Source organism: Elephas maximus, chromosome 3, assembly GCF_024166365.1.
Source record: "Elephas maximus indicus isolate mEleMax1 chromosome 3, mEleMax1 primary haplotype, whole genome shotgun sequence".
In the NCBI taxonomy this organism is placed as follows: domain Eukaryota; kingdom Metazoa; phylum Chordata; class Mammalia; order Proboscidea; family Elephantidae; genus Elephas; species Elephas maximus.
The window spans coordinates 125,918,490-125,938,596 of NC_064821.1; the positions used below are offsets into that span (position 1 = coordinate 125,918,490).

The 20,107-nt window shown below is 38.6% G+C and overlaps 2 protein-coding genes across 12 annotated transcripts in view; one reads left to right on the forward strand and one right to left on the reverse strand.

Annotated features, from left to right (window-relative positions):
- Positions 1 to 5,871, reverse strand: part of FUBP1 (far upstream element binding protein 1) — a 39,997-nt gene extending 34,126 nt beyond the window's left edge. For 7 of the 11 annotated variants that reach the window (XR_007516339.1, XR_007516341.1, XR_007516340.1 and 4 more), the window contains exon 1: positions 5,644 to 5,871. Coding sequence is in view for 8 of the 11 variants with exons in the window: in XM_049875605.1 (XP_049731562.1) it covers positions 5,644 to 5,757 (114 nt within the window). In the remaining 3 variants the exon portion in view is untranslated. The remainder of the gene's footprint in view (positions 1 to 5,643) is intronic. The other 4 variants (XM_049875604.1, XM_049875603.1, XM_049875599.1 and 1 more) reach the window with 1 other exon arrangement.
- A 123-nt stretch (positions 5,872 to 5,994) lies between these two features.
- DNAJB4 (DnaJ heat shock protein family (Hsp40) member B4) overlaps positions 5,995 to 20,107 on the forward strand; it is a 65,885-nt gene continuing 51,772 nt past the window's right edge. Inside the window, exon 1 of the mRNA XM_049879588.1 lies at positions 5,995 to 6,484. The gene's annotated coding sequence lies outside the window, so the exon portion shown is untranslated. The remainder of the gene's footprint in view (positions 6,485 to 20,107) is intronic.

The following is a 20,107-nucleotide window of genomic DNA, read 5'->3' on the forward strand; positions in this document are numbered from 1 at the left end:
TCCATGCTAGTTACTATCATCAAAATTTGGTTTTCTGGTTAATTTTTTTTTTTCACAGAAAATGTCAAGAATACTCAAAACTGTAATAATGTAATGAACTCCAGTTTATCCATCACCCATCTTCAATAATCATAATGGCTTTACTAGGATTATTCCTTACTGTAAATAAAATGGAGATCCTGACATAAAACTATTTCAACTGCATCAAGCCTTATTATCAGGAAAATGGAGAGGGTAAAAGCCAAATTTGAGGAGCCCTGGTGGCATAGTGGTTTAAGTGCCCAGCTGGTGATCAAAGGTGGGTGGTTTGAACCTACCAGGCGCTCTATGGAGAAAGATGTGGCAGTCTGCTTCCATAAAGATTTACAGCCTTGGAAACCCTATGGGGGCAGCTCTACTCTGTCCTGTAGAGCTGCTATGAGTTGGAAGTGACTTGACAGCAATGGGTTTGGTTTGGGTGGAAGGGCAAATTCAAGGACTTCAGTCTTATGTCCAATACGTATCAGTTTCCATAAATTAGCTGTACTTCCTAGGGCTCCTGGATTTCCCTTTTCTCATCTATAAATACAAATAACTACCATAATGGGCATTAGGACTAAGTATAATAAAATATAGCGCTTGATAAAGAGAGCTCCACACGTTTGATTTTGCTGACTTTGTAACTCTAGTCAATCTAAACTTCCTCAGCCATTCTTCACTTTCTCAATCAAAAGTCTGTTTGTATCTTTCATCATTTAATTCAAATCTTATTTCTTTCCTGTAAGTTTTCCCTAATCGCTCCTGAAAACAACTGTGTTTCTACCCCTAAATCTTAAAGCGCTCAGTATTTGAAATGTTCATTAGGAACTGAATGTTCTAACATTCAGATCAGAGAAAACAGCACTACTAATTAAAGAAAAATGGTTTAGGCTGTAAATACCTCCTAGGGTTTACAAATGCTCTACAAGTTTGCAGAGCAGCAGCACTTCTTGAATTTCAAGGAACTTTTGCACAGAGAAAGGATACTTACATATACCTCCTTATTCTGGTACAGGAGCCCTGGTGATGCAGTGGTAAGGCACTGGGATGCTAACCAAAAGGTCAGCAGTTCAAATCCACCAGCTCACTCCTTGGAAACCCTATGGGGCAGTTCTACTGTCCTATAGAGTCCCTATGAGTTGGAAACAACTCGATGGCAATGGGTTTGAATTCTGGTGCAGAGGTTAAGAGCTCAGGCTGCTAACTAAAAGTCAAGCAGTTCGAATCTACCAGCCCCTCCTTGAAAACCCTATTGGGCAGTTCCACTCCGTCCCGTAGGGTTGCTATGGTTGGAATCAACTCTACAGCAATGAATTTGGCTTTTTTAAATTCAGTAGTCTGAAAACTATCCAAATTAAAATGCAGCCTGATACTTAATCCACTCAAAAGAACCATTAACACTAGCTCAAAAATTCAGAAATGATATAATTACATTAAAGAGTTTTTTAGTAAAAATACCAACACAGGCTGGATCAATTCTCCAAGATCAACAGAATATGTGTATTTCCTAGGCCACTACAAGGAGGATTAATTTAAGATAAACAATAATTCCTAACCTCTAAGTATACAATCCTTACTAGGCCCGCAGAATTAATTGTAGGTAATCCCTAACTTTATTTGATTTTAACTCACAGTAATAATTCAAGCTTTCCATTTGGACCTGATTCTACTTAAATGAGTTTTTCTTGCTTTCACTTACTTTATTAGCATTTTCACTTTCTTCATGGACTGTTCTCAGAATCCAAGAATTTCAGAATTAAAAGTAAATTGAAAAGATTACTTAGTCATACTGCCTGATTTCAGAGATTAAAATAATAACAATAATAAGGCGATTACCAGAAGAGACATAAACTACCTAAATGCCCAAAATGCCTATCTCCTAATTTTCAGTCTACTGCATGTTTTGCCTAAGCTTTGGGATCAGACTGCTTAAGGCTGTAATCTTGCTGGTTCTACTGCCCACCTGCTTTTTACTCTTTGCCTAATTTTCTCAAGTATCCTGTGCCTCATTTACCTTATCTGTATAAAATACAGTTTCTAGGCCTACCTCATAGGAATGTTGTGAGGATTAAATAAGTTAATACCAAATATACTTGCACAGAAACTAGTATATAGTGTATCCTCAATAAGCTGCCAGCTGTTATGAACAAATCAACACACTGTAATTCAACTACAAAGCAGGGTCCACATTGTGACTTCAAATATTTGATCAAAAAAATTTAACAGATTTTTATTCACCCTAGCCAAAAACATACATTCTACTAGTGAAAAATGCGCCTGTCTCTGTTTTTGTATCTCTAGGATCTAGTACAAAGTTACCCATATTATAGGCAGTCAAGAAATAAATTTTGAAAGAACAGAATTATCTTAAAAACAAAATTTCATTACTACATTAATTTGTTAGATGTTTATTGACCCAATTAAATATTTAGTACATTTTATGGGTAGGGTCCAGAAGGATTCAGTTCTCATGGACTAGAATTGTATAAGAGGGGTGGAGAACACCAGAAATATTACCAGGCCATCATTTCATTAACCTTCAAATCCTCTCTCTAGAACAAAGGAATCTTCACTTATTACCACAATCAAGCCTCTCCTATCCTATGACAAAATAATAAAAAAAAACCATACCCAAATGTAGTTTTCAATGCAGAGATGGTAATAAAAAACCAACAGCTCCATTTGGTATTTTCCTACCATCCAAAAAATATATTGTAGCCTGACTCACTTTTGCAATATTAGGGAAGAGAATAAAGAGTAATGAAGTACTTAACTATTAATTTAACAGTTGTTTAAAAGGAAAGGAAACCCTGGTGGCATGGTTAAGTGCTATGGCTGCTAATCAAAAGGTCAGCAGTTCAAATCCACCGGGTGCTCCTTGGAAACTCTATGAGACAGTTCTACTCTGCCCTATAGGGTCGCTATGAGTCGGAATTGACTCCTGGGCAATGGGTTTTTGAAGGAAAAGGATGGAAACAACGTATTCTTGCTCAGTTTTTGATCTACCCCTCTATTCATCTAGTCTCACACTGCCCAGTTTTGTTCCTACTGAACTCCTAGGTAGGTTCAAACCACCAACATTTCATTTACACTTCTTTTTATGAGTGATCAACAAAGACCTAACTAAAAAAATCCTAATCTCACCCTCTGGAGTTACAGTTTGAAATCTACAAAAAAATGAAATTTTGAAGTGTAGAGGTCGGAAACCCAAAACTAGGGAAGCAATCTGGTGCCCCTCTGCTAGATTTTGTCCAAAGTATTATAAAAATTTGGAAATTTCACATAAAAAAAATAGACTAACAGGAATTCTCTTGAAAAAGAGAAGATCAGCAACTCCACCTGAATTATCAGAATACAAAAATCAGGTAAATACTACCAGTATTTACTACATAGGGACCACAGAACCTAATATCCAAATAACAGAACCATCCAGTTAAAAATGCCAATAGCACCCTCATTCATAAAACACCTCTCGAGCTCCCTGAGGTCAAGAAGCTGTTCTTACGCATCTTCCTCCTAAAAAACATTGTTTTACACTCTAGATAAAAGAAATTTAAGGTTAGTTGGGGATACTGAAAATATAATATGCTCTTTACACAGATGAGTGAACAGTATTTCTGATAACTGACCTAACTTATTTCAGTCAAAGTAGTACTATTCCCTAGTTATTCCACACTTATTTAGACAAACAGCTATGACTTATAGGGGCATCCTCAAATTAATAAAAATGGGTAATTCAACAACTGGGAATCTCAGATTTAAGATGGATTTTATAAAGAAACCTTTAAATCATCACAGCAAAGGCATGAGGGCAGCTAACCTATGTCATACAAAGAAGACAAGAAATTACATACTTTCAGAATAATTTCTATATTTAAAAAGACTAGCTTTACTCAGGAAATTATAACTCAGCCACACAAAAAAATCCAATTTTCAACTAAAGCATGCAATTCAAGGTCTTTCACAATTTGGATCTCAGATTCATCTGTACCTCTTCTCACCTCATTTTCCACCCTTACTATCTCCTACAGTGATTCCACTCCTAGGTTCTTGTCATTGCAAAATCCTTGTGCCTTTACACATGTTGGTTCTTTTCTCCACTGGTCAAACACATTCTCTAATGCCTTGCTCAAATATCACCCCTTTACTTGGGCAGTTAGGTGCCCTGATGCCCTGTACAGTGCCTGCCTGACTCTTAGTTGGATCTCCATAAATGCTTATAGAACAAGTGCATGAACTAACAGCACCCATATTTTGTCTACTACTCTGACAGCATTAATCAGATACTACTATTCATTTGCATTTGGTTCCCTTACTATACTACAGCTTCCAAGATGGCACAGATTCAATTTCCAAAACCAAAACCAAGACCACTGCCCTCGAGGTGATTCCAACTCACAGCGACCCTATAGGACAGAGCAGAACTGCCCCATAGAGGCTCAATTTACACATAAAAAAATCTCCAGCATCTGGATTCGGCATGTAGCACAAATTACATCAATATGTTGATTGAATAAAATAATTCTGGTGACTCTTCCCACCTGAATAAATAATAAAATCACTAACAGAATTTCTGTCACAGTTACATAAACATTTATGTTGTTATTCTAAGCATGTTCTTAAGTAGTAAATACTTAAGTGAAAAAACCCAGAATTAGTATTAACGATGACCTTTTGCTGATTCTCCCAAATATTTCTGATTATAAATGGCTATACGTATATTTTTTATGAGTTCGGCTTTTGATTCAAACGATCCTTTAATCGTCCTGGAGAATAAAAAAACAAGTTAAAGAAGTGACCTCCTAATGCAATCAAAACACACTAGAAAATTGGTGATTATCATTCTCCTAACACTATGGTGTACTACTTTTTTCACAGCTTTAGTTTGGGAAAGAAGTGCCTTCGGGGCAAATGAACGCACCTACGCGGTACAAAGAGGTCTGGTCAGTTTACAACTCTGAACAGCGAGGCAGATTCAAATTGAAACTTCGGGTATAATGAGCCTGAGGCCATTTTGAGAAATAATGGGGGAAAGACTGGTAGAGAACTGAGTGACACGGAAATCCCGCCCAGAGGAAGGATTCCGTCTCGGGATACTAATACTCTAAGTCTCTTCCATGTAGGTGTAAAGGTGAATGACATAGATCCTTTAATTGAGAGAGAGAGCTAAAGAGAGTTGGAAGCTGTAAAGTATGCTTTAATGACAAATCCCTTACTACGGCTCCTGATAGCAGACCTTACTCCTTTCTCAAACTCATTATTTTTCCACACTACTGTGTGAAACTACGCGCGCTTTATCCCACGGAAGATGATGTTCACTCTGAGAAAAACGGAAGGTTAAACTAACTCCTTGGAGAAGCGCGAGTGCGGTAGAAAGGAGAGAAAAGACCTAAAGCCATTTTGTGTAGCACGCGTGGGTTCTAAGTAGCTTAGACACTAAAAACACAAAACCAGGTTCTGGTCTCTAACCGATATAACGACGTGGGAAAACCGGAGTAGCCTCACATTTCGGAGGCCAGAAGGTCATTGCTTGACTCTTCCTCATGCGCCAAGAGGCAGCGGCCTACTCAGCCAGCGGCCAAGTACCGTGAGCTGTCGGGATCCCGCCGCGCGGTCCAGGCTTACCTGCCGGGCTCTCTGCAGCGCATCTTTGAAAGCATCGTTCACTCCTCCACCGCCGCCACCGCCACCACCAGCTGAGCCCGAGGAGGGTGGAGGCACCGTTGAATAGTCTGCCATGGTTACCCTACAGTGGCCGCTGCCGCTTCTTCGCAGAGACCTCCTCTCAGCTAACTGCTAAGAAAGAAAGAAAATGGCGGCCGTCGAGCCTGTACCACATTCTTGTGCGACCATCGTGCCGTAAAGGGGCGGGCACTGAGAAAGAAATCTCGCGATATTTCTGAGGCAACGAGTTGGTGTTGGGGGTGGGGCTGAGAAGGACGAGGGAGAGAAATGTCGCGGGAGTTGTGTTTAGGATTTCGCGAGAACAGGGGATATTTTGGCGTTTGTTTTCTACGGATTGTTGTGACTAAGTTGGGAGTTTGTTCTTGTGGAGTGGGTAAGACTGATGTTGCGGCCGCGATTGGCCTTGGGTTTCGGAATGCCTGAAGATAAAAAAGTAGTAGTTTTTTCGGTCGCCGACGCAAGGATGAGTCTTTGGCGGGGGTCATTCTGCGTATCCCTGGGGAAGGGCGTGACGTCGACTGGCTGGGCGACGCAACAGTGTCTCGAGAGCGCTGCAGCCGGAGGGCGGGTCGGAGAAGCGCGCCCGGGACGCCGCGCAGTGATGCTCCGGGAAACGTCTGCCCGGCCTAGCGGGAACCCAGCATGATTCTCAGGGTAGTAAAGTGCCCCTGTAATTTACTTCTAGACTTTCAGATCTTATAGTTTTATCACAATTGGTGATGAATTCAGCCTGGAGGCATATTTGTTTTTAAGCTGGTTTCAAAGCTTTTGTTTAAATAAGGTGAGTGAAGCTATAACAGTGATTCCTTTTTATTTTTTGTTTTTTGAATATTGTTTCTAGAATTAAGTGTTAACCAGACTTAGTAACCTAGTATATTGGATGTGGCCTTGGCCAGTTTTCTTGAGGTCCTTAAAATTAAGAACAGCACCTCTCTTCCCTCCATCCGTCAGGAGATTGTCCAAAATTGACTTTGCGGCTTTGGAGAAGCAGCTCCTGCCCAGTCCCAACCTGTGGGAACTCAAATGTAAGGTAATGTTCTGAATTGTTGTTCCGACCTCCTGACCTCAGGGCTAGATGATTTTTGTGTTTCCTGTTGTCTATTTTTTTTTTATTTCAGTTACCAAGTAATTCCAGACATTTCTCCAGACTTTCCAAAGCATATCGGGGCACGTAATTTACTGCCTTAGTAGTAATCATTTTGTAGTTTCAGGAATTCATTTAGGGTGCTTATTCTGTTTTTCCTTGAGTGTATCACAGCGATTTACCCCTAAAATTCTTTGCAATTAGATAACAAAGAATAACGGAAAAGGAGCTTTCCCAGCTTTGTGGCATTTTGTCTCTTGTGAACTGGATTTAAGAGAGTATTTTCGCATTGCTGGTTTTACAGTAATTCTGAAAAAAGTATGCTGCAGTTCTGTTCTTGTTATGTAAAATGAATGTGTCCACTTGGTCAAGGCCCAAACAAATCAGATAATTAAAGTTACAGGCACATAGACACAAGTGGGCTATCATTTCCCTCCAGTCATCTATTTGTGCAGATTTTACTGTTTATAGACATTCCTTTAAGTTTTTATGGGATTTGTATTTGGAAAAGCACTGAATGTTTCGGAATATGTAGGTTTAAGCATAGTTGGGATATAGATTAAGCATAGTAGTGTTGACTGGTATAGCCAAAGAGAACTTTTTCTGTTGTATCTTGAGAAAGCCTACCCATCAAACAGATGGCATATATTAAGCAGTAATTGGTTTTCTCATATTTTATATACCAGCCAGACCTTCCGATCACCAGTGTTACCAGAGTGATATAATTTACCCCCAAAGCAAATATTTTCCCATGTACACCACGTTTATTTTAGTTGTCTTTAAGTTTTGAAGATAGGTAGACCATTTCTAATTTTTTTTTTTTTAATTCTCGCGGAAGTATGGGTATTCTAGGATGGGAACCGTTTAGGATCAAGGTTTCTCAGCTTTGACACTATTGATAATTTGTTAGTAGGGGCTGTCCTGTGCACTGTAGTATGTTTAGTAGCATCCCTGGCTTCCACCTGCTAGTTGCTTGTAGCACCCTCTACCTCGTTGTGACAACCAAAAATGTCTTCAGAGGTTGCATATGTCCCCTGGGGGGCAAAGTCGCCCTGCATTTAGAACCTCTGATTGATCTTGATTCCTGCCCCGCTTCTTCATCCATCCACCAGGGGGGCCTATTGACCATACTGGCAAATTATATTCCCAATTCCATAACTTTTCACCTTCATTACTCCCACTTTAGTCCAAATTACTTTTGCCTCACATCTGGGCTGTTAACAGTAGCATTCTAATTGGTTTCTCAGTTTCTACGGTTACATTGCTGCAATTTACTTTATTAAAAAATTTATGGAATTTTGTACAGAAAAGTATATAATACATATACACACATATATGTAATTGTTTCAAAAGTAAGAAGCATCATGTGCTACTCTCCAAGAATGTTCTCCAAGGAATAATCTGTAACAAGAACTTTTTAAGTACCTGAAGTGCCTCTCATTGATTCTGCTGCAATTCATTCTTCATAAGCAGTTTGGATGACTTTTTTTAAACATAAATCATATCATCCAATCGGTATCCTTCCAGTTGTACTTTTAATCCTATCTGCATAGTGTCCTAAGGGCTCCACGTAATAAGTCCCCTGTTTGTCTCTCCTTCCTTTCATTCTTCTCCAGCTACCAGGCCTTCTTGCTGTCCAACCAAGATCCTTCCTGCCTCTAGGACTTTACACTTGCATTTTCCCCCTGTCTGGAATGCTCTTCCAAGACCTTCATATGGATGATTTGTCTTCATCATTCAGGCCTTAGTAGTTCAGATGTTACCTCCTTAGACCTTCTCTAACCACTGTGGTTCTGCCATTCTGCAATCACTGTATTCTATTACCGTGTCTTTTTTTATAGCATTTATCACTATCTGAAATTATTCTATGTTCTATGTATTTACCTGTTTAGTTGTCTCTCATCCCTCATTAGAATGTAAACTCCTGAGGAGCAGGGACTTTGCCATTCTCTTTCACCATTTATCAGTCCCTAGCATGTAGAGTAGAGTAGGCACTTTAGGCATTTGTTGGATGAATTAATATTAGAAAAAATTTGCCTGTATGTTTTAGTTGGTTTTGTGACTTTGGGCAAGTGACTTATTCTCTGTGTCTCAGATTCCTCATCTACATAATGATCACAACCTACCTTGCCATCCTCAAATGAGATATCTGTGTGTAAACTCTACAGATACCATAAAGTGCCATGCAAATGCAGATTGGTATTATTAAATATGTAATTCAGCATTTGGTATTTTATGATCAGCAAAGGATAATACTGTACTTCTGTAAATTTTTTGGATTAAACAGCTATATTCAAATCATAGTTTTGGTAAAATTCAGGATCTTGCAGCAGCAATTGAATTGTGGGAAAGCTCTGAAACCAGTGACTTTTGATTATGCTAATCATGTATTACTTGTGAGGCTAATCATGTATTACTTGTGAGTACACCCAGTCTCCTCAGAGCTATTTGTACTTGCTGGTTACTCTAACCAGTTTCATTATAGCATGAAATCAGACTTTTCCTTGACTAAGGGTTTATTCCCCTTTGCAATGAAATTCTCCTTAAAAGTGGTGTATCATGGCTAATCTAAAATTGGTTTATTGTGTTTTGAGAGATTAGCTAAGTATCCTGCTGAATTACATTTTATACTAGTCGCAGTCGTTATAGAAACTTTAGAATTAATTGTTAGAACTCTGGCAACAACCTACAAAATTAAAATATTTTAATTCCTTTAATATTAAAAAAATTAACTTCTGACAGGTATTTCATATTTCATCCTCAGGATGAAGCAAAAGTCAGTTTGTGTTTATAGAAAGAAGCCCAGCCGGAAGCGTGTAAATTTGCCAAGTAATAGAATGAAAAGAGTAGTTAGCAAGTTTCTTCCTTTTACTTTCTGATTTATTGGTTACCAAAATGACTGAGTTATTTTTTCTTAGCACAGCTTTTCATTATTGGATTTGTTAAATCTGAGAAATATTGACAGATTCTTATTTATAACTATTGGAGAAAAACAGTTACTTATGACTTTTTGAACTGGCATTTTAGTGTGGCAACATTTTACAGGCTTCCTGCATCACCTTATGCACTTGCCTACCCCCTGACAGTACTTAGGCAGAAGGATCTGGTAACTTCATGCTGTATTCCATCTTATCTGCCTTTTAAGCCAGGCCTGCATTGTTTTCCGTGCACAGCCACAATACCTGTGGGTTAGATATGAGGAGGAAAGGGACCTCTTCAAATTAAAATGATGGCCCCAAATGTTAGGATATTCAATCATTTCATTAGGTGGGTGGTAGGTCTTACTGACTTTCATCTCCTTTCCAACTGAGTTTCTAGGATTCCATTTCAACCTAAGGTGTGAATGGAAGCAGGAGGTATTTGAATTATAAAGGACAAAGTTGTTAATGCTGATATAACTTTGGAACATTGTGGAAAATAACAGTTTTGACCAGTGTTTCCAACTGGAGGCAACCTGGTATAGTGGAAAGGACTGTGGACTTTAATCCTGGTTCATGTGCCCTCTGATAAGTCACATAACTTTTCTTCCTTTCACTGGCATACCAAAAGGAGAGGGCAACTTAATCTGTTTCTGAAATGAAGTAAACAGTGGAAGGTAATAAAAATTGTCATGTTTTTGCACAGTGATTTCTGTTTCCATTTCAGAAATTGCCGTATTCATCCCACTCTGAGTTACCAGAAATTTCTTCTCTGATTTCACTGTCAAATTTGATCGAGTGTTCTGATTGAAGGACTGTTAGAAGACTCCAGATTACTAGGTCATGTTGTTTATGACCACTGATTTGTTTTAAATTCAGCCTTTTACCATCCTTGCCATCCCCATAGAGCCCCTGGACTTTCGCATGATCTTTTTCTCTGTCAGGAACATCTCACCTATTCCATTTTCCTGTTGCCTGTTTAATTCCTATTTTTCCAGAAAGCCTGTCCAGAACTCCCCAAATTTAGAGATGCCTGTTTTCTCTGTTATACCATATCATGGTACTTATAGTGTAATATCATTTATGTTTACTTGGAATTCTCAATAGATTGTAAGTCCATAATGGTGGGGGATGTGTATTTTGTGTGTGTGTGCTGCATACCACACTCTGAAACAAAGCAATAGCTAATGCTGTATACTAGGCACTGTCCTAAGTGCTTTAAAAAATATAAATATGTATTAATTCATTTATTTTCATAATACCTTTATGAGATAGGTTCTATTAATATCCCCATTTTGCCAGGGCACAGATAGGTTAACTAACTTGTCCAAGGTTCACGTTAGTAAGTGTTAGAGCTGGAATTTGAACCGAGGCAGCATCTAAAGTTTGAGCTACCACTGTTGGTGCTCGAAAATACTTGATGAGTAAATGAGTGCTAAATCTATGAAACATGAATTAGCGAGATATATTTCTTTGTAATTTTTAGGGTATGGTTCACAACTTAGTATTTTATATTTGTATTTTAAAAATATTTGCAGTAGTTTTTTTTTTCCCAAGACTTAAGCCAAAATTCTTCATGGGAAGGCAGCTCTTAAAGTAAGGTAATAAAAACAGATTTAACTTAAAAAAATCTAACAAACATGTATATTGTGTAAAATGATATAGGCTTGTTTTTTCTACTGTTAATTGTATTTGTTAGTAATATGCCTTATTAAAGTATATAGTGCTCTATGTTTTTTGTGTGTGTGTATAAAATTGATGATTTATGTTATTTTCCCAATATATTGTTGGAGGCTTTATATGTTTGTAGTGCACATCATTAACTAGATTACAGGTGTCTTCAAGCTAAAGATAGAATTTATTAATTTTCCCCCTGTATTCCCACACAGCATCTGTGATAGTATTTGTACTGTTAGTCTCTGCATATTGGATTCTTGTGCAAAATAGCCCATCACAAGGGTTTATAGATTAGACTCTTCTGAGAATTATGAGTAGAATGGCTAATTCTTTATAGGTTAATTTTTTAGAACAATTAATGCTTGAAACAAAGATTCTTTGTGAAAATATAAATTTTCTCAGCTTTTTAGGACCACTTCAGTGAAGGTGGAGTAATATTTAGGGTTTGCTAAAGCGCCATACCTAACTTCTCAGGCTTCTCCCAACCTGATAAGAGAAAAAACATCCTTACTCTATCATGGAAGAGGCCTCGATATAGACTGTTTGGCTAGCTGTACACATCTGTTGGCATCCTGTCTACTTTACTGGATCTGACTTTTGGCTGGGATCATAGGGGATATAATGCAGCATCACAGGATATATTGTTGTTGTTAGGTGCCATTGAGTTGGTTCTGACCCATAGCGACTCTTTGCACAACAGAACGAAACACTGCCCAGTCCTGAGCCATCCTTAACAATCGTTGTTATGCTTGAGCTTATTGTTGTAGCCACTTTGTCAGTCCACCTCATTGAGGGTCTTCCTGTTTTCCGCTGACCCTGTACTCTGCCAATCTGCCAAGCATGATGTCCTTTTCCAGGGATGGATCCCTCCTGACAACATGTCCGAAGTATGTAAGACACAGTCTCACCATCCTTGCCTCTAAGGAGCATTCTGGCTGTACTTCTTCCAAGCCAGATTTGTTCGTTCTTTTGGAAGTTCATGGTTTATTCAATATTTTTCGCCAGCACCACAATTCAAAGGTGTCAGTTCTTCTTCGGTCTTCCTTATTCATTGTCCAGCTTTCACGTGCATATGATGCAATTGAAAATACCAAGGATTGAGTGAGGGGTACCTAAGTCTTCAGGGTGATGTCTTTGCTCTTCAACACTTTGAAGAGGTCCTTTGCAGCAGATTTACCCAATGCAGTGGGTCTTTTGATTTCTTGATTGCTGCTTCTGTGGCTGTTGATTGTGGATCCAAGTAAAATGAAATCCTTAACAACTTCAGTCTTTTCTCCGTTTATCATGATGTTGCTCGTTGGTCCAGTTGTGAGCGTTTTTGTTTACTTTATGTTGAGGTGCAATCCATACTGAAGGCTGTGGTCTTTGATCTTCATTAGTAAGTACTTCAAGTCCTCTTCACTTTCAGCAAGCAAGGTTGTGTCATCTGCATAATGCAGGTTGTTAATGAGTCTTCCTCCAATCCTGATGCCCTGTTGTTCTTCATATAGTCCAGCTTCTCGTATTATTTGCTCAGCATACAGATTGAATAGGAATGGTGAGAGAATACAACCCTGACGCACACCTTTCCTGACTTTAAACCAATTGGTATCTCCTTGTTCTGTCTGAACAACCGCCTCTTAATCTATGTAAAGGTTCCTCATGAGCACAATTAAGTGTTCTGAAATTACTGTTCTTCGCAGTGTTATCCATAGTTTGTTATGATCCCGGCAGTGGAATGCCTTTGCATAGTCAATAAAATACAGGTAAACATCCTTCTGGTATTCTCTGCTTTCAGCCAGGATCCATCTAACATTAGCAATGATATCCCTGGTTCCACGTCCTCTTCTGAAACCGGCCTGAATTTCTGGCAGTTCTCTGTCGATATACTGCTGCAGCCATTTTTGAATGATCTTCAGCAAAATTTTGCTTGTGTGTGATATTAATCATATTGTTCTATAATTTCCACATTTGGTTGGATCACCTTTCTTGGGAATAGCCATAGATACGGATTTCTTCCAGTCAGTTGGCCAGGAAGCTGTCTTCCATATTTCTTGGCATAGACGAGTGAGCACCTCCAGTGCTGCATCTCTTTGTTCAAACATCTCAGTTGATATTCCATCAATTCCCAGAGCCTTGGTTTTCGCCAGTGACTTTGAAGTAGCTTAGACTTCTTCCTTCAGTACCGTCGGTTCCTGATCATATGCCACCTCTTGAAATGTTTGAACATCGACTAATTCTTTTTGGTATAATGACTCTGTGTATTCCTTCCATCTTTTGATGCTTCCTGCGTTGTCTAATACTTTCCCCATGGAATCCTTCAGTACTGCAACTTGAGGCTTGAATTTTTTCTTCAATTCTTTCAGCTTGAGAAACGCCGAGCGTGTTCTTCCCTTTTGGCTTTCCATCTCCAGCTCTGTGCACATGTCATTATATACTTTACTTTGTCTTCTTGAGCTGCCCTTTGAAATCTTCTGTTCAGTTCTTTTACTTCATCAATTCTTCCTCTTGCTTTAGCTGTCCGACGTTTGAGAGCAAGTTTCAGAGTCTCCTCTGACATCTATCTTGGTCTTTTCTTTCTTTCCTGCCTTTTCAATGACCTCTTGCTTTCTTCATGTATGATGTATGATACTTTTCAGAATTAGGCTGCCGGGTCCTTCTTCCTAGTTTGTCTTAATCTGGAAGCTCAGCTGAAATCTGTCCTCCATGGGTGGCCCTGCTGGTATCTGAATACCAGTGGCATAGCTTCCAGCATCACAGCAACACCCAAGCCCCCACAGTACGACAAACTGACAGACACGTGGGGGCATAGGATATATAGGAAATTAAATGTCAATATTTAGTGAGAAACCTTTAGGGCACCCTGCCCCTGCTGGTGAGCCATAATACTCCCAGTTTCTCATTGCTTTAGGTAATAATGCAAGGTTGAGAATTTGGAACTACTGAAAGCGTCTGTCTGGAAAACTGTCGCTTATCACCCAGTTTTTTTTAGTGATTTTAGCTAATTTTATAGCATGTATTCTAGTAATGTAAAATTCCACACTATATACACAAAAGCGTGTACATTTATAAGCACACAACAAACCCCAGAACCTACTGCTGTCAAGTTGATTCCGACTCATAGTGACCCTATAGGACACAGTAGAATCCCCCATAGCGTTTCCAAAGCTATAAATCTTTACAGAAGCAGACTGCCACATCTTTTTCCTGCAGGGCAGCTGGTGGGTTTGAACCACTGACCTTATGGTTAGCAGCTGAGTGCTTTAACTCCTTAAACACATACACGTATAGTTTCATAATTTGCTTGTAATTGGTCCTATACTTACTCCCCAAATTCATTTCCAGGCATGTATCTGTGCAGCTATCTATAAAACTTCCGTTTTGAATGTTGCCTCAAAACCAAAATAAATTCATATTTACTGTTATTATTGTCCCTTTATTTTGTGATCAAAATCTTACCCCCCTCATGTTGGTCATATATTTATTTATATATCAGTCCTTTTAGTCTTCTGTTAATTTTATCTTTTTCCTTAAATTTTTAGCCAAATGAAGATCTGGCTTGAAAAATCATTTTTTTCATGAAACTTAACCTGACTAACCAATCCCAGTGACATTTTACTTAACTCAGTGCTTGTCTGCCTCGCTACAGGGAGATTTTTTAAAAATTTAAGGCTGAGCCCCAACCCCTACTCCCAGAGACTGATTTAATTGGTCTATATCTGTATCTGTAAAAGCTTCTTTGGTTCATCTTAAAGTGCAGACCACATTTGAGAACCATTGAAATCTACGTGCTCTATCAGACTTTTGCTTATGTTTAATGCCTTGAAATTTGTTCTCTAGATAGTCTTGAAAAACTCAAATTTAGAAACATTTTCTATTTTTGAACCTTGTCAACTTTTTGTTGATCTAGGGTAGGACCTAGGATCGTGTTTCTTAATCAAGGGCCGCCTGTGTCATGTCACCTGGTATGCTTTCCAAAAATGCAGATTCCTGGATCCCACTTGAGACCTACTAAATCATGTATAGAGAAATTTATTACTATTATTACAAAAAAAAAAAAAAAGAAACCATAGTTGATTTCTTATGCTCAGTAAAGCCTGAAAACTGCCCTGTTATACAAGAAGTACCTAGTGGATGTTTAGAAAATTAATCTGAATTGAATTTTGTTTTCCCACCTAGATAGTGGTAAATGTCCTGAATACAGGGATCTTGTTTATTCCTCTCTCCCTTCTTGTCTGTAGAAGAGGATTGGGCAAGGCCTGGGTCTTGTTTTTTGGTTTGTCCAGTATGATTTAGTGCTTTTATGTTGGTAAAACTTAATAAGCTCCAAATTGAATTCTTTATTTTACTTATCATTTTTTCTTACAGGGTTGGAGCTTGACAAATTGTTGGATGAATGGCTATGAATGATGAGAGCTTTTGCAATTAGATGGTACTGAAAGGTAGCTTCACTTAAATTTTTCTTAGAAAACATGGAAAGACCTTGAAGATCATCTGTAATCTGTATCTTTCATTTTATGGTGGAGGAAACGGTGACGCAGATTGTTTGTTTTGTACAAAGTAACAAGGTAGTTGTGGGGCTAAGAGTAGATTCCTAATCCAGTGCTCTTTATTTTAGGAAATACCTTTTCCCCAAAGCAGCAGTGATTGAGTTCCTTCAGATGGAAATTTTCTGCACCCTGCTTAGGAAGAAGAATCTGTGCAGAACCAAAAACATTCTTGATTTTTGTAACCAGGATGACTACTTTTACCTAGAAAATTTCCTTTTAGAAATACATTATTAGAAGATTGAGGATTTTTGCCAGTGAAAAACTAAACTGATGATAGGTAAAACCTCCTTGGGATATAGTTTTGTTGCTGTTTTTTTTGGGGGGAGAACTTTGCTTCCCTGTCCTGACGTTTCTGTGTCTCTATTTATAGTAGTGATCTCTTTGGAATTTGCCTTCTAATTCTGTTCATTTATGTTGCTTCACATTGATATTCTCACTTCAATTTTTTTATGTATTTAAAGTGACATGTACTTGAGAAGGAAAGGAAAATTAAATTTTTTAAAGCATCTGAGATTATTTTCCCATGATTTACCACAATTTGTTTACACCACGTTATTTAATTGTAGCAACAAATTTTCAAGGTATAATGGTTTTTTTTTTTTTTTTTAACTTTAGAGTATATGAAGCTTACAGTAAACTCCCTTTTTTTAGGACAGATGTTAGGTTTAGATTCTTAACCTTGCTCTTTAATTATGTACTTTTTTGATACAAGTGAAGATCAAAAAATTTTAGTTAGAGCTTTTAAGTGGTAAACTACTCAAGGACAGAAACTGTCTTATTTACTTTTGAGACTAATATAATGCTTGGCATTTAGGATGTGCTTACTGATTCATTAATATCATTTAATTCAGTAAAGTACTGGACATTGTTCTAGGTACTAGAGTTATAGCAATGAATAAAACAGACAAATATCCCTACCCTTATGGAGCCTATCTTAGTGAACGATTGTTAAATGAAACCATTAATCCATTTGCAAAGACTCTGTATTTGTTTGAAATAGTTATTTGCATCAAAGGCATAATAGTCTGTAATTTATTCAGCAGTGGGTTGAAGTGTCACAATGGTAGAAACTTAATGATCAGATCATTCAACCTTTTCTTCTAGTGTCCAACAGCTACCATTACAAAGTACCATAAACTAAGTGGCTTAAAACAACAAAAATGTATTCTCTCGCAGTTCTGGAGGCTGAAAGTCTGAAATGAAGTTGTCAGCAGGGCTGTACTCCTTCCACAGGCTCTAGGGGAGGATCCACCTTGTCTAGCTTCTGGTGGTTCTTGGCATTCCTCGGCTCCTGGCAGCCTAACCGTAATCAGTCTCTGTCTTTACATGCCCTTTTTCCTGTGTCTCTGTGTCCCCTTCTTCTGTTATAAGGACACTGTTGTTGTTAGGTGCCATCAAGTCAGTTCTGACATATAGCGACCCTGTGCACAACGGAATGAAACATGGCCTGGTCCTGCGCCATCCTTACAATTGTTGCTATGCTTGAGCCCATTGTTGCAGCTACTTTATCAGTCCATCTCATTGAGGGTCTTCCTGTTTTTTGCTGACACTCTGCTTTACCAAGCATGATGTCCTTTACTAGGAACTGATCCCTCCTGATAACCTGTCCAAAGTATGTGAGATGTAGTCTCACCATCCTTGCTTCTAAGGAGTAGTCTGGTTGTGTAGAACACTAGTCATTGGATTTAAGACCCACCCTAAACTAGAATAATTTTATCCCTAGATCCTTAACTAATTATATCTGCAGAGACCCTATTTCCAAATAAGGTTGCATTCTGAGGTGCTAGGTGGACATGAATTTTGGGGGGACACTAACCCATTACCAAAACAAAAACCAAACTCACTGTTCTCAAGTCAGTTCCGACTCACAGTGACCCTGGACTATATTAAATTATTTGAAGTAATCTCATGAATGCTGGTCATTGTCATCTTGATTGTCATTCTGATTGTTACATATTCACCAATGTTCTGTCTGTAACCCTGAGTAAAGGCCTCAGGTTGCTGGCCAGGCCACAACCATGGCATTTCATCTCGTATCAGATACCACTGAGTGCTTCTGCCTGTGCTGGCCTTAAAACTCTGTACACATCAAAGTTCTAGTGTTTACTTGTTTATTGTCTACACTCCAGAGTGTAAGATCCACAAGTGTATAAAATAATCCATGCCACATAATATATGCTATTAAACACTGAGTAATTTAATCCTTGGCCACTCAAAATGCAATCCCCTCCATACTCATGACCACAGCGTACATCTAATCTTCATCCAGACTATCCCAACAATAAAAATCTTGACTTTGATATTCTCCTCTCTTAAGAAGACCTCAGTTTAGCTTGCTTACCAATGTACTCTACCTGTTTCTCTAGTCTTCTGCCACTTCCCTCTTCTTTCAGTCTCTGTTTCTTTCTCACTTTACTTCATCAGTTATATCAACAATTCTGAACTCCTAGACACCTTTGTGGAGCCCTGGTGGCACAGTGGTTAAGAGCTTGGCTATTAACCAAAAGATCAACAGTTCCAGTCTACCAGCTGCTCCTTGGAAACCCCATGGGACAATTCTACTCTGTCCTGTAGGATTGCTATGAGTCAGAGTGACAACCGTTCGTTTTTTTTTTTTTTTTAAGTCACCTTTGTCTTTCAGTGCGCCCATCCCTTAAATCCACAACTCTTCAGTTCAAATGCTCCTGAGAAGGAGTGTCTAGTAAGAAGAGAATAGACTTTTAAAAAGCCATACTTTAATTTACCATTTGCATTCTAAGTCATCTTGCCAAGTTATTTAAAGTTTTTGAATTTCATTTTGCTTGTTGGTACCTGTGATGGTTAAAGTTATGTGTCAACTTGGCTAAGCCATGATTCTCAGTGGTTTGGTAGGTATTATGTAATCATCTTCCCATTTTCTGATTTGATATGAGCAACCAATCACTTGAAAGGGGAGTTCCCTTGGGAGTGTGGCCTGCATCCAATGTATATTGATGTTCTGGTAAAGCTCACCCTCTCTGGATCCTGCAACCGACTCTTCATCTTTTGGTTGCTGGTTCTTGGGACGTGAGCCAGCAACCTGTCATCTGACCTGCAGATTTGGGGATTTGCCAGCTCCTGCAACCCCGTGAGCCTGCAGCCTTCTGCCTCACCTGCTAAGTTTGGGTTCATTGGCCCCTGCAACCACGTGAGTGAGGAGAAGCCTCCGGCCAGATGCCTGACCCCTGGATTTGGGACTTTCCAGCTTCCACAACGGTGTGAGCCATTTCCTTGAAATAAATCTGTCTGTGTGTATTAGTATATACACTTCACTAGTTTTGCACCGCTCTTAGAGAACCCAGCCTAAGACAAAGTCATTGTGCAAATGGCACTTTCTCTGTGAAGTCTTTTCTGTACACTCCACCTAAAATTGTAATTCCTCTATTCCCCATTCCTACCTTATTTTCTTAGTACCGTCTCCCTAGTATCATCTAGTATATTATATAGTATTTTATAAATGTCTTTTCCACTAGAATGTAAGTTCCAATGAGGGCAGGGATTTTTCTTCACATTGTATCCCTAGCACCTAGAAAGGTGCTTTGGCATATGGATGGTCCTTAATAAAATACTTGTGATGAAATGAATGTTTATTCATTATAGTTCCTGGCTTCATCTGGGTCATCAGTGAGATTTTAGTAATACTTCACTTGTCTCTGATCAGTTTCTTTCTCATTTCCCATAGCTGCTGTGCCAAACCATCATCATTCTCGTCAAACTCCCTACTTCATTCTCAACTCTTTAGTAGTGGATGTCCTTCTTAATTTGTTTTGTTTTTACAGAGCATTGGTAACACCTCTGAACTTCTTGATCTTCCTAGTTCTTTTATTTTCAAATATATAAATTTGCTCCTAACTATTTCCTTTTGATTTCAGAGCCCACGTCCAATTTTCTTCACGTCTCACCTACTCACACTCTTGATACTACACCATCTTCTCTGAGGCATCACTTAAGCAAATATTTTCTTTTGTATCTTAGCATTTTTGTATCTCACCTTCCTCTGTAGTTTTTTTCTCGTCTCTGCAATCTTTGTGGATAAATATTCTTTATCCTTCCCTTATTACAACTCTGTTTTCTTTCCTTCACAGACAAATTTTTTGAAATGTAGTTTAAATTTGCCATTTCTGTTTTCATACCCCTCTCTTAGTGTTCACTACATTCTAGCTGTTGATTTTATTGCT